The sequence below is a fragment of the Salvelinus alpinus genome, chromosome 14 (genome assembly GCF_045679555.1).
Source record: "Salvelinus alpinus chromosome 14, SLU_Salpinus.1, whole genome shotgun sequence".
Lineage (NCBI taxonomy): Eukaryota > Metazoa > Chordata > Actinopteri > Salmoniformes > Salmonidae > Salvelinus > Salvelinus alpinus.
The window spans coordinates 11,756,848-11,771,575 of NC_092099.1; the positions used below are offsets into that span (position 1 = coordinate 11,756,848).

The 14,728-nt window shown below is 43.5% G+C and overlaps 1 protein-coding gene across 1 annotated transcript in view; it reads left to right on the forward strand.

The window, feature by feature from the left end:
- Positions 1–14,728, forward strand: part of LOC139538418 (myosin light chain kinase, smooth muscle-like) — a 90,599-nt gene that overhangs the window by 31,118 nt on the left and 44,753 nt on the right. Inside the window, exons 4-11 of the mRNA XM_071340414.1 lie at positions 2,010–2,217; positions 3,333–3,378; positions 3,797–3,962; positions 4,263–4,428; positions 4,682–4,703; positions 4,866–5,452; positions 5,667–5,870; positions 7,004–7,138. Of these exons, the coding sequence (XP_071196515.1) occupies positions 2,010–2,217; positions 3,333–3,378; positions 3,797–3,962; positions 4,263–4,428; positions 4,682–4,703; positions 4,866–5,452; positions 5,667–5,870; positions 7,004–7,138 (1,534 nt within the window). The remainder of the gene's footprint in view (positions 1–2,009; positions 2,218–3,332; positions 3,379–3,796; positions 3,963–4,262; positions 4,429–4,681; positions 4,704–4,865; positions 5,453–5,666; positions 5,871–7,003; positions 7,139–14,728) is intronic.

Genomic DNA, 14,728 nt, shown 5'->3' on the forward strand with positions numbered 1-14,728 from the left:
TCCATAGTCCTGTCACAACCTTTGTTTTGATGCCATGTTCCTTTGACAAACCAATATGGTACTTGTGTCTGGTTTGTATAAACTTGACTCGGTGTGTAAACAACCCATTGTTTCTCCTATCCTCGACATGTGAACTTGGTCAGTTGGGATGTTTGAGGTCGAGAGGTTGACCACAATACGTTTTATGAACGAGAAGTCTGAACTCTGCTTGAAAATTTCTGTGGCACTGAACGTCAAGCAGCTGAGTTTAAGGAAATGCCAGTGTCTGTTTGATTTAATAACGACTTTAAACCCTAGTACTGCTATTTTTGGGCAAGCCAGAGGAGGACTGGGTACAGCAGAGGTAATATTTTATTGAAACAGAGGCTAGTTTGACAGACTGGAATGAGAGTGGTCGATTACAGAGAGAAGCTGGACTCACGCAGCTTTTTTTTTATTTTGAGTTCCATATGGAATCAATCTGTCTACTAGCTGTCGAGCCATATTCATTTGTATGTTCAATCTGAAATGCGTACCAGCTGCAGTGGTTAACAATGTACATTTTTTTGCTGTTAATTTAAATTATGCAGTATGTGCAAGGGCTTGTATTGGTTTGCAGAGTGAGACCCATGTAATGTTCATGTTTGGGTTTACCATGGTTCTCCTCTGAAATGGTATTTTACAAAGTCTCAGGGGTTCAAGGGGAGGATGGTTGGCATGCCACCAGTGGAAACAGAGTGGGAGAGAAAGAGATTGCCCATCCGCTGTCCTTTATTAGCTGTGGTCTCTGCCTGTAGATTTGTGATGCTTCAAAGACTTTAGAGAAAATAAACTGTAGTGCGATTATTATTATTTTTTTAATGGAAGTTGACGAAGTGAAATTAATCGGAGAAAGGTTGGAAGCTCCTCCAGATAGACAGGGGATGTGAGCAGTGTTTCACAGCGCTTCTGTACCTGTTCATCTCTGCTATATCGTGTGCCCTTTCAGCACCTGTACTCCACTCTTCACGTGGTGTTATTAGTGATGGCTACTGACCTGGGACAAAAAGCATTGAGAGAATGGAAACGTCAGAAAGGACTAAGAACTTGAGTAATACAATATGCACTGAGGAAAGGAAGTTGTGGAAATTAGGTTTTGTTGGAAAACAGAAGACCGGGATAATTAAACAGGCTACAGTTGGCTGTGAAAAGCCAACTGACATTTACTCCTGAGGTGCTGACTTGCTGCACCCTCGACAACTACTGTGATTATTATTATTTGACCATGCTGGTCATTTATGAACATTTGAACATCTTGGCCATGTTCTGTTATAATCTGCACCCGTCACAGCCAGAAGAGGACTGGCCACCCCTCATAGCCTGGTTCCTCTCTATGTTTCTTCCTAGGTTTTGGCCTTTCTAGGGAGTTTTTCCTAGCCACCGTGCTTCTGCACCTGCATTGCTTGCTGTTTGGGGTTTTAGGCTGGGTTTCTGTACAGCACTTTGAGATATCAGCTGATGTACAAAGGGCTATATAAATTTATTTGATTTGATTTGACTTGTGGCAGTAATGTATTTGTTGTATTCTGGGAATTAGGAAACGCTAAGAGTAATCAGTAGCTTTCCAGTTCACTTGCTGATTGTTGATATCAATGCTTATCATTTTGTTTTTGTAAATATCCTTTTGTTTGCTGTGTCCATTTTTTTTTTAACGTCTAATTAGATTTAATTAGGCTATGGGCCACAGATTCAGTCAGTTTCACACACCCAGGGAGTTCCTGTGCTCTGACTCCAATTGTATTGAGAAGATAAATGAAAATGGTGGATGTGAACACATACTAGGCATGGGGATTGTCACGGATCTGGTGTCAGTCAGTGGCCTGAAAAAAACTGATCTGCTAGTTAAAAAAACTCATTTCTTACGGAAACCGTTATGATTATGAGTAGCACACCGTTGGGCTGTGTTTCAACCATGACCATTAACCACTGATGCCCGATTTTTCTGTTTTGTAATAGTTAAAATCCACTGAAACTCATCCATCTATTCCCAGGTGAGAGGACACCCTGAGCCCCAGGTCACGTGGTCCAGGAATGGGAAAGCAGTGATAGCTGGAGAGCGCTTCGCCATGGAACAGAGTAGCCGTGGAACCTTCAGCCTGGTGGTCCATAGTATCCAGGAGGAGGATGCGGGACGTTACACATGTGAGGCGGTCAACGATGCCGGACGTCGCCAGGTCACAGTGGAGATCACTGTAGAAGGTAAAGAAGCTCCTTCATTTGTTTCGCAAATGGCAGCCTAGGCTTCCATTTGGAACACAGCTTTACCCTCTCCATCAGCCAACCAGAGAGATAATTGAATGGTCTGTCAACAAATGTTTTGGCAGGGTCCACTGGCTTTGCTTTGTAGCTCATTTTAAAATGTAGCATAGGAAGCAGACTTCTAAGTAACCCTGAGAAATGCACGGCCTCAATAGCTCATGTGAAATTAAACCAAGACTGTGTCAAGTATTTTAACCACCAGCACATTTATTCAGCTCCATAAAATATAAGACGTCCTGTAATACGGGCTTTCATACTGCTTTTGTACTGTGCCCAAGTGATGTTTTAACTCAATGTAATGATAGGAATAAGGTTGAAATATGGATCATCTTCAAAAGGAACACTTTTTGTTTTGATTTATTGCAGATAATGTCCTTTTCTAATTCCCGTTCAGAAGGAAGTCATTAGAGCAACCCATCCAGAGGCTTCGTCCCAAATGGCCCCCTATTCCCTATATAGTTCACTACTTTTGACCAGAGCCCCGTAGGCCCTGGTCAAAAGTAGTGCAGTAAATGGGGAATAGGGGGCCATTGTGGATTTATACTGTCCTGTTAGCATAAGTGGTGTTAGCACACTTTGATTTTCTATTCCTTGGTGTAGACATGCCAGCTGTGCCTTTCCGTTTACGATAGTTACACTGTGGATACTTAGGTAACATTATGCACCTACTGCTTTCCAGGGAGAAGTATGGAAACATTCGGACTTCCTCCACATTTTGTTCAGCTTTCCAAGATCATAAACAGCTATTTAGGCACCTCAGGCTCACTAAACATTAACATATGGAGCATGCCCTTTCTAACAAGTAGCAGGACAAACATATCTTACAAGGCATTGGACTGGGATATGAAGCATTCTGCAACACTGCACATTCGTTTACGTGCTGCTGGAATTACACCAGCGATATATTCTATGGCTGTCTCTCCAATGGCACCCTATTCCCTACATAGTTTACTACTTTGGACCAGGGCTCTGTGCACTACATAGGGAATAGGGTGCCATTTGAGACGCATACTTTGTTTTTAAAAATTCATTATCTGAGGCATGTTTTCTCTCAGGGAATACGGGGAAGAAATACAGCCTCCCCTGCTCCAGTAAAACAGGGTAAGATGTATTTTGTTGTGTCCCAAATGGCACCCTATTCCCTACAAAGTGCAGTACTTTTGACCAAAGCCTTATGGGGCCCTGGTCAATAGTAGGGCACTATATAGGGAATATGGTGCCATTTGGGACACATTCCTTCTTTGCACATGGTGGTATGATTTCTCTTTTTTAAATCAACCTTCCTATCCTGTTCCATCTGTAAAACCGGAATATTTGTTCCATGAGATGTTTATTCTTGTATTTTTATATTTAGAATAATGCAGATATGTTTTATGTTGGTGTTAAAAATATAGCCAATCAGTCATATTGCTATATTAAGTCATTATTCAAATGTAATGTGTTTGTTCAAGTGATGGTATTGAGCAGACACATCTTTGGACGATAAGGTAGTGAGTCATTGTGTTTTCTCTGACTCCAGCGGGCGGTTTGGAGTTCCAGCGGCGGAGAGCAGGCCCAGTATTTGGGGGGAGAGCCCCCCCAAGTTTGTGACAAAACCCTCACGTATTTTTGTCAGAATGGGACAGACTGGCAAATTCTCGGCCAAAATCACAGGACGTCCACAGCCCCTGGTTACCTGGCTCAAAGTGAGATGGAACAGAGAAAGTTTGGCAACTTCTGTAACTTTTCCCAGGTTTTCCAGAAATCCAAGTTGTAATGTTCTTGGAATTAGGAGGGAAAAAGTATGAAATCTGACCAAGATTTCTAGAAACCTGAGAATTTGGGGAAAGTTACCTGAATTTTGCAACTCTAGATGGTATAGAGGAGACATTCTGTCTTTCAAAGATGGAGGATGGTGAGTCTTCATCTCTGAATTTCTGACTTCACTCTCTTTCTCTCTCTCCCTTTCTTTCTTCCACTTTCTCTGTGATGGATGGTTGTCACAGGGAGATGAAGAGCTCCATGCTTCTCCCCACTTCAACATGTTTGAGAAGTCCGGAATCCACTTCCTGGAGATCCGAGACGTGTGTGTGGACGATGCAGGAATGTACACCTGCTCTGTGGCCAACAGTGCTGGGAAGGCCACGGCTACAGCGGAGTTGATCGTTCAGGGTAGGACACTGCAGCCAATCACACAGCCTGTTATTCAGCCATCAGCCGTCAACACACAGGCAGTGTCCCAAATGGCACCCTCTTCCCTTTTGTAGTTCACTTATTTTGACTTGGGCCCACTAAATAGGGAATAGGGTGCCGTTTAACGTCACAGTAAATCCTCAGCAGTGCCAGTTCTGAATACCGAGTTTATTTCGGAAATGTTGATTCGTATTTGAGAGGGGAAATTCAGTGTTTATCCATTCCTTTTTAGGTTCAGGCAGTGACCCCGGCATGTGAGTATGTATCTCATAAAATTCCCTGCATAGTGATATACTGTGTGACTACATGAGTAAGCGTTTTCGTGAGTTGGCTGAATTTCTAGAAAATATTTCCACAATTTCTTCACAGTGAGGTATTCAATCTTTTGACAATGTCATATGTTACTACTTCTACAGCCTAGGTCCCTCGGCTCTGGTAGCACCTGTCCCAAAGACAACTGACTCACCTGAAGTCAAGCCCACAAGTAATGGCCTGCTCGCAGACCAACGATCACCTACCAAAACAGGAGACAGGACTGAGACCAGACTCACCGCTCTCACCAGGGAGACCAAAGACAGCACAGAGGTGATCGTCAAAACTCCAGCATGGAAGACCAGCGCAGCCTCCCCCAAGACCACCGTCATGACTTCTCCCAAGCCTCCTGCGGACCTGCCAGACAAAGCCCCTAGAAAGCCTGGCGTCTCTCCCCCCAAGGCTGCCAGCTCCACAACCCTGCAGCACCACCTGGGAGGCCATGGTGCTGCAAGGACCAGCCCTCACCCCCAAAGCAGAGCTCCTGAGAGGGATACAAGAGATCTGGTGAAACCCCCCCCAAAGGGAGTCCCAGAGCCGTCTCCAGAGCCCACCAGAGAGACCAGAAGGCAGGCCAGAGAGAGCAGGTCAGAGAGGGCAGCAGTGACTGCAGGAACTCAACCCAAATTTGACTCTGTACCTCAGAGCCAGGATGCTACGGAGGGGACCCCAGTCACATTCAAATGCCAAGGTGATTCAAAACATTTTGCGATTCCATGTTTTCAGATGTTTTTTATATGAATTCTATATTTAATCCGAGAAATCCGAGTACAAGACCTTCCCAACACATTCCCAACTTTAGATGTTTTTGACATTTTAATAGGCCACTTGGACAATGTTCACTAATAGCTACTTCATTGTTGCATGTTTATCCCATTAGATTGACTGTTGATGTGTTCTTCCAGTCTCAGGTTCTCCTGTGCCTGGCCTGAGCTGGGTTAAAGATGGCCTCCCTTTGAGACCCAGAGCAGGGCTGACCTTCCAGCAGGACGGCAACACACACATCGTCACTGTGACCAACGTCCAGAAGAGGGACAGTGGAACTTATGGATGCACCATGACCACCAGCACTGGGAAGGTTTCTTCTACTTGGATCCTAAATGTCAAAAGTAAGTACTTAGGATGCATCCCAAATTGCACCCTATTCCCTATATAGTGCACTACTTTTGACCAGAGCCATATGGGTCCTGGTCAAAAGTAAGGCACTATATAGGGAATAGGTTGCCGCTTGGGATGCAGTTTACTGTAAATAAGTACATTTTGCTTTAATATGGTGAACTAAGGCCCTTGTTGTGTAGGCTCATTACATTACTCCTTTTCAGTGAACAGGTCGATGGTTGTGAAAGTGTAATAGTTTTGAGCAGTTTCTAGTCCCCAGCCTCTGCCTTTGGGTAAAAAGGCGTCTAATTCCTTTCCCCTGGCTGTCTCAATCAAAACATGGTAATGATGAATGCAGGATAAGTGAGCACATTGAGGTTAAGTCCATTCCTCAGCTACAGTGCTGAGTTAATCTAAAACGAGACCGTTGCATTTGGAAACGAGACTGTTGCATGTTCTTATAAGCCGTCTGTCTGTAACCAAATAAAAGTTGCTTGTTTATTTAATGATAATCAAAGTGAAACTATTTTAGTGGAGGATTTGGAGAGGTTTTGATATCTTGTCTAGTTGTTTTTGTTTGGACTTAACAGACTGGCACCAGTCGACAGTGATTCAATTTGCAACAAAAGGGGAGAGTCTGGCATTTTTATCGCGTTTATTTTCTCTAATTCAGAACCGTGCCAAACACTATGCAGATTCAGTTTGTTTTGCTTGAGACGAGCAGTATATATTTGTTGGGAGTGAGCATCCTTTAGGAATCACTGTAACAGTTCTTGTCTACCTATGCCATCTATTGGAAAGAAGGAAAATTGCATCTTGTCAGATACCCAGTCTGCGTCCCGTTTTCGCCCACTTCTCCCAAAGTGTGCACTAGCACACTCCCCGTCATCGATATAAAAGCTTTGGATTGGTATACGCTTTGGTTGGAGCGCATTTCCAGCATTGTTAAATCTAAGATGGGAGTGCACACTTTGGGAGAAGGGTGCAGAATCACGATGCACCCCCCCGATGCAAATAACACATTTGTCACTCTTAGACTGACCGTTACCACACATTCCCTCATTTTAAATGTACTGCAAGGCTCCAATACAATGTAATATACTGTAAATGTTAATACACTATCTGTGTACTCCCTCCCCTGCAGACCCACGGCTGGAGGGCAAGCCCCCGGCATTCAGCACAGTCCTGAAGGGATGTTCAGTGAGTGAGGGCCAGGACTTCCTTCTGCAGTGCTCAGTGGATGGAAAGCCTCGACCTAACGTCTCCTGGCTCCTAAACGGTGAGAGAGACTATCATCTCCCCCTGCAGTAAGTAGGGTTGCAAAAGTTTTCCAAAAATCATGGTTGAAGGATTCTGGAATACTTCCTGATTCTGGGAATCTTCCAACCAGGATTTCTGGAAACCCCGGGAATTCTGGGAAAGTTAAGGGGAATTTTGCAACCCTTTTCGTGCCAGTCATCACCGTCCAGTTATGCCCATTTACCCACTAGAGGGGGGTGACTTCCTGTTTTCAAGGCTTTGCACCCACAGGACTGACCAACTAAAACCAGGTCCATTTCTATGAAAAGTGTAGGATGATATGAGAAGGGGGAGGAATACAAATTTCTCTGTACTCAGAACCCTCTTGAACAGATCAGCTAGACAGGGGGTGTGAGTTATTGTGTGTGTGTGTCCCCCAAATGGCGCCCTATTTCCTATATAGTGCGCTACTTTTGACCAGAGCCCTATGGGATGCCATTTGGGACGCATTATAATAGTTCTGCTACTGCCTTCCCTCTCAGCCTGAGGGCGGCCGATCAGAGGACCACCATTTCACAAGTCTGGCTGCTCTGCTGCTGAAGGCTCATGTGTCTCTGTACCACGTCCAGATCACACACACAGTGTTTATTTTTCATATTTAACTGCTCCACATATTGAACGTCAGGGGAAACCCCCTTGAATGCTGTATTTTATAAGGTTACAATAAAATAAGAATGTAAGCATGGCGTTGACAATTGATCTAGTAGAATTTCAACTTAACACAGTGAAACAAGGTTATTATAGTTTTGATTTTCTATTTGTTTTTATTTCTATTCCAGTTTAGTTTCCGTTTTCAGACTTCATTTACTATTTTCATTTAGTTTGAGTATTCTAAAATAACTTCTATTTTTATATTATTTAGTTTCAATTTGAATGTTAGGGACAGAAAGTAGCATATGTGTGGGAGGCTAGGATCCATTTACGTGTTAGCCAATAGTGTTTTTTTGGGGATGTCACTTCTTGTCACTGGGGGGAAGTTATACATTTTAAATGATAATCTTAATGTGACTTAGATTTAAAAAGATAATTGTCTGCCGTGCAGTTCAAAGCGATGGCCAGCTCTGGTTGTTGTTGGTCATGGGTATTCTTTTGCCTGTTGTGTAACAGCTTGATAGCCTTGACTATGTTCGCCCTGTTGTCAGTTAGGACGAGAAGGATCTTCTCCTCTGGTATGTCCCATGCGTCCAATGTGCAGTCAATTACATCTCCGGTGTGCGGATGCTAAATCTGATGGAGGTTGAGCAATGCATGCTGTGCCTTGTTGAAGGAGGGGTGACAGAAGCTGGCTGAAATGCTCATAAATGAAGCAGTCAGTCCTTTCATGCTCCATTCATCTACACACACAGGGTTATTTTTCATGCCTCTTTCAGAATGTCATAACTTTCTGGGTTGCTGTATCCATTTGCAAAGCAATCAACCCATTTACTCTGGCACCGGCAGGAGTTTTGAATAAAATACAACTATTTGTCACATGCTTCGTAAACACTGCTGTAGACTAACAGTGAAATGCTTACTTAAGGGCCCTTCCCAACATTGCAGAGAGAAAGAACACTGAAAAATAATAGAAAAGTAATAACATGTTATTTTAAATTTGCATTGAGTAACTATAACTTAGCTATATACCCAGGGTACCAGTACCGAAGGGGTCAATGCAGATAGCTTTCTGTAGTGCCTTGCGGTCGGATGTCAAGCAGTTGCCATACCAAGAGGTGATGCAGCCAGTCTAGACTGTATTGGTGTGTGTGGACCATGGTAGATCCTTAGTGATGTGGAAACTGAACTTGAAGCTCTGGACCCGCTCCATTACAGCCCTGTCGATGTGAATAGGTGCGTGCTCTTCCCTCCGTTTCATGTAGTCCACAATCGGCTCCTTTGTCTCGCTGACGTTGAGAGAGAGAGCGGTTGCTGTTCTGGCTTCACACTGCCAGGTCTCTGACCGCCTCTCTATAGGCTGTCTCGTTGTTGTCGGTGATCAGACTTACCACAGTCGTGTCAACTTAATGATGCCGTTAGTCGTGCGCGGCCACACGGTCGTGGGTGAACAGGGAGTACAGGGAGGGACTAAGCATGCACCTGTGTTGAGGGTCAACGTGTTGTTGCCTACCCTCACCACCTGGGGGCGGCCCGTCAGGAAATCCAGGATCCAGTTGCAGAGGGAGGTGTTCAGTCCCAGGGTTGTTAGCTTAGAGGTCACTATGGTGTTGAACTGAGTTGTAGTCAATTAACAGCATTCTCACATGGGTGTTCCTCTTGTTCAGGTGGGAGAGGGCAGTGTGGAGTGCAATAGAGATTGCATAATATGTGTTAAAGGTTTTCACAGGGTTCAGAAGTTGGACCCATTCCGAAATGGACCTGGGGCTTTCCCACCCAGACATGATATGCATACATATACTGTACAATGCATTCGGAAAGTATTCAGACCACTTGACTTTTTCCACATTTTGTTACGTTACAGCCTTATTCTAAAATTGATAAATAAAAACACTTCATCAATCTACACACAATTCCTCATAATGACAAAATGACAAGAAATACCTTATTTACATAAGTATTCAGACCCTTTGTCCATGAACCTCGAAATTGAGCCTCAATGCATCCTGATTCAATTGATTGGACATGATTTGGAAAGTCACACACCTGTCTATATAAAGTCCCACAGTTGACCGTGCATGTCAGAGCATAAACTCTTCTTAGAGCTGCCAGCCCAGCAAAACTGCGCAATCAGGGGAGAAGGGCCTTGGTCAGGGAGGTGACCAAGAACCCAATGGTCACTCTGACAGAGGTCCAGAGTTCCTCTGTGGAGATGGGAGAACATTCCAGAAGGACAATCATCTCTGCAGCACTCCAACAATCAGGCCTTTATGGTAGTGGCCAGACGGAAGCCACGCTTCAGTACAAGGCACATGAAAAGTCAAGGGGTCTGAATACTTTCCGAATATACTGTAAAAAAATATATATTAGGTGAGGGAAGCAACAGAAGATGACTTTTTTTTAGCTACTTTATTAACCAGAACTGATACAGCGCGAGAGAGAGAGAGGTGCTGCTCTAGCAGGTAGGTGAGGGGCCGTACTGTGAGCAAGTGACACGGAGGAGGAGGGAGAGACAAGAGACGGCAACTAACCAACCAAGCTGACTCGCGCTATAGTAGACTAATAGCTGCCATAGCTAGGTTATTTATCATCAATTATGATTGCGTACTACCGGTCTTGACTGCATCAAACCGGGAGAAGCTATTTAAGCTGCGCTTTCTCCTACAGTTACAAAAAACATTTAGAATATTAAGTAGCAGCCTAACTCTTGGCTCTTATTTCTGTACAACTATCTTTCGTTGATTAGATAGCTCCTAACTTTTGCCACACACGGGGCTAGGGTCTGACTGTAGCCTATTGCCGCTTTGACTTCTTATTGGCCAACAACAAGCTACATGTGCCACGCTCCCCTCTCGTGAAAAGCAAGAGCAGCAGCATAAATTATAAATGTCTCTCTCGCTCTCTCTAGTACCACAGTCTTGTTCGGATCTGTATATGCCCTTCTGAACAAGTCAGTTCAGCCATAACTCAGTCTGAGTTAAAATTAAACATACCCGTAACAATCATATCGGATCCGACCCAGACCTGTGACATTATTTAGAATTCTGGATCTGGACCCGCTCGGGTACCTGACCGGGTCTTGGGTATTCGGGTACAGGTGGATCCTTGAAGACCTCTAATCTGTGGATCTGTTCGGGCGGTATACGAATTGGAGTGGGTCCAGAGTGTCTGGGATGATGGTGTTGATGTGAGCCATGACCAGCCTTTCAAAACATGTTATGGCTACAGATGTGAGTGCTACGGGGCGATAGTCATTTAGACAAGTTAGATTGGTGTTCTTGGCAACAGGGGATATGGTGGTTTGCTTGAAACATGTAGGTATTACAGACTGGGTCAGGTAGAGGTTGAAAATGTCAGTGAAGATACTTGCCAGCTGGTCAGTGCATGATCTGAGTACGTGTCCTGGTAATCCGTCTGGCCTTGTGAATGTTAAACTGTTTTTAAGGTCTTACTCACATTGGCTATGGAGAGCATGATCACACAGTTGTCCGGAACAGCTGGTGATCTCATGCATGGTTCAGTGTTGCTTGCCTCGAAGCGTGCATAGAATGCATTTAGCTTGTCTGATGCTGTAAGTTTGCATCACTGGTCAGCTCGTACCTGGGTTTCCCTTAGTAATTTGTGATAGTTTCCAGGCCCTGCCAGATCCGACAAGCGTCTGAGCCAGCGTAGTAGGATTCAATCTTAGTCCTGTTATTACGCTTTGCCTGTTTGATGGCTCGTCGGAGGCCATAGTGGGATTTCTTATAAGCGTCCGGATTAGTGTCCCGCTCCTTGAAAGCGGCAGTTCTAACCTTTTAGCTCAGTGCTGATGTTTCCTGTAATCAATATCACCAAGCCGGTGACTGATGTGGTGAACACCTCAATGCCATCGGATGAATCCTAGAACATATGCCAATCTGTGCTAGCGAAACAGTTTAGCTTAGCATCCGCTTCATCAGACCACTTCCATAATTGAGCGTGTCACTGGTACTTCCTGTTTGGAATCAGGAGGATATACACTGAACATAAATATAAACACATGTGAAGTGTTGGTCTCATGTTTCATGAGCTGAAATAAAAGATCCCAGACATTATCCATATGCACAAAAAGCTTATTTCTCTATCATTATTAGTGTTAGGGAGCATTTCTCCTTTGCCAAGATAATCCATCCACCTGACCGGTATAGCATATCAAGAAACTGATTAAACAGCATGATCATTACACAGCATGATGTGCTGGGGACAATAAAAGGCTACTCTAAAATGTGCAGTTTTGTCAACACAATGCCACAGATGTCTCAAGTTCTGAGGGAGCGTGCAATTGGCATGCTGACTGCAAGAATGTCCACTAGAGCTGTTGCCAGAGAATGTAATGTTCATGTCTCTACCATAAGCTGCCTCAATGTCGTTTTAGAGAATTTTGCAGTGTCCTCATAACCATAGACCATGTGTATTGCTTTGTGACGGGGCGAGCGGTTTTCTGATGTCCATGTTGTGAACAGAGTGCCCCATGGTGGCAGTGTGGGTATGGGCAGGCATAAGCTACGGACAACGAACACAATTGAATTTTATCGATGACAATTTGAATGCACAGAGATACCGTGATGAGATCTTGAGGCCCATTGTTGTGCCATTCCTCTGCCACCATCACCTCATGATTCAGCGTGATAATGAACGGCCCCATGTTGCAAGGATCTTGTACACAATTCCTGGAAGCTGAAAATGTCCCAGTTCTGCCATGGCTTTAATACTCACCAGACATGTCACCCATTGAGCATGTTTGATTGACGTGTACGACAGTGTGTTCCAGTTCCCGCAATATCCAGAAACTTCGCACAGCCATTGAAGAGAAGTGTGACAACATTCCACAGGCCACAATCAACAGCCTGATCAACTCTATGCAAAGGAAATGTCACTCTGCATGAGGCAAATGATGGTCATACCATAACTGACTGGTTGTGTGATCCACGCTCATATTTATTTTTCAAAGGTACATGTGACCAACAGATGCATATCTGTATTCCCAGTTATGTCAAATCCATAGATTAGGGCCTAATTAATTAATTTTAATTGACTGATTTCCTTATAAACTGTACCTCAGTAAAATATTTGCATGTTGTGTTTATATTTTTGTTCAGTATAGTTTTAGTTTTTCTTAATTTTATTTCCGTTTCCTAAATAGTTTTTCCAATTAAATGTTTTATTTTAGTTTTTGTTTACTTTAATAACCTTGCAGTTAACACTATTCTGTATTATTGTAGCTGGGTTATTTGTATCCTTCTGTATTTAATTATGATGCATCATATTCTGTTGAAGTTTGGTTTTGTCTGTATCCATCACCCCAGCCTAACTTGACTCTCAAGATAGGTATTCAATTCTCAACTCTAACTTTCATTACCGGTCAAAAGTTTGGCCCCTGAACTAAATGTTTATGTTTTGTTGTGCTTCGGGGGCCAAATGTGTTCGTGTGTTGAATTATCCTCTTCAGAAAACATCTTGATCTTTAAACACTAATTGAATTGACATGTTTTAGAGAAGGATCTCACATAGTCTCGGTCCCAAATGGCACCCTAATCCCTTCATAGTATAGTACTTTTGACCAGACCCCTATATACCCTGGTCAGAAGTATTGCACTATATAGGGAAGAATTTAGGGTTTCATTAGGATGTACTCATAGTTTCCAAGGTCCGCTTCTCTTAGTGCTCCAGGTTTGAGCTGTGTGTGCAGGAGCTGTTGATGTTATCCTCTAGCGGCTAGAGGTAATTTTGTCATTGCAAATTAGACACACCGCAGAACCTGCTCTCTCCACAAAGGCGAATTCTTCGGTCCATTCGTCCTGAAATGTACGATACTCGTTATCTTTTTTTCTTTTCGCCATCTTCTTCGTCGAAGGGTTAGCTTTGAGCTAATGACCGAGCAGACTGATTCAAAAGGAGGCGTTTACCTGTTTTACCTAGCAACGGCCAACGTAGGCCAGTATCATTTAATTAAAATAATGGACAATTGCTCCTGCAGCCCTGAACAGGACATGAGCAGTGAAAAATCGATGGATGGATTAAAACAAGGAGTTGTAGCGATGAGACAAGATAGTAATTACTAGCGATTGGATACCACGAAAATTGGGGAGAAAAGGGGATACATTTTATAAAAAAAAAATATACTGTATATATAAAAAAAAAAAGTGAGAATATTTTGTTTTATCTGCGAGCCAGATGCAATCATCAAAAGAGCCACACCTGGCTCGGGAGCCATAGGTTCCCGACCCCTGCTCTAGCCTCTTGAAGACGGATAGACAGTTAATGGCATCATAGTCAACTCAGGGAAGAGAGATAGTCCTGTTCGCAGCAACTGTGTAGGGATCCCAGTACCAACCCATTCACAGCCCCTCTGTTCTCTTCTGTTCCTACCGCTGGAAAATACACCCACAGCCATTAAACAAATATGAAGCCTAGGAACCATATAAAGGAAAAACATGCGTCCCTCCTTCCTGAAACTCTCCTGAAGTATTACACCCAGACAGACTTGGCAAGTGTTTGTGCTCCCTAAGCAGACATCTGAGATTCTCTCTTGCGCAGGCCGATTTCTGAAATACCTACCAACAGGCTCCCCTGGATTTCAAAGTGAATGCCTTTCTTGGGATCGGGTTGTCCTGCACTGGGCGCGGGAGCCATTTATAATAGTTGGTGGCAGCATCACAACTCATCCAGGTTAAATTCAACACAGAGCTCGCTAGCTTCCCGACTGTGAAACGTAGGCCTGCCAGGAAAGATTAATACATAGGGCCTTCAGAAAGTATTCATACCTCTTGACTTAACCCACATTTTGTTGTTAAAGCCTGATTTTTTTTTTTTTTTTTTTCACCCATCTACACACAATACCCCATAATGACAAAGTGCAAACATATTTTTTGAAATGTATTCAAATGTATTAAAAGTGAAATACAGAAATATCTCATTTACATAAGTATTCACACATGTTAGAAACACCTTTGGCTGT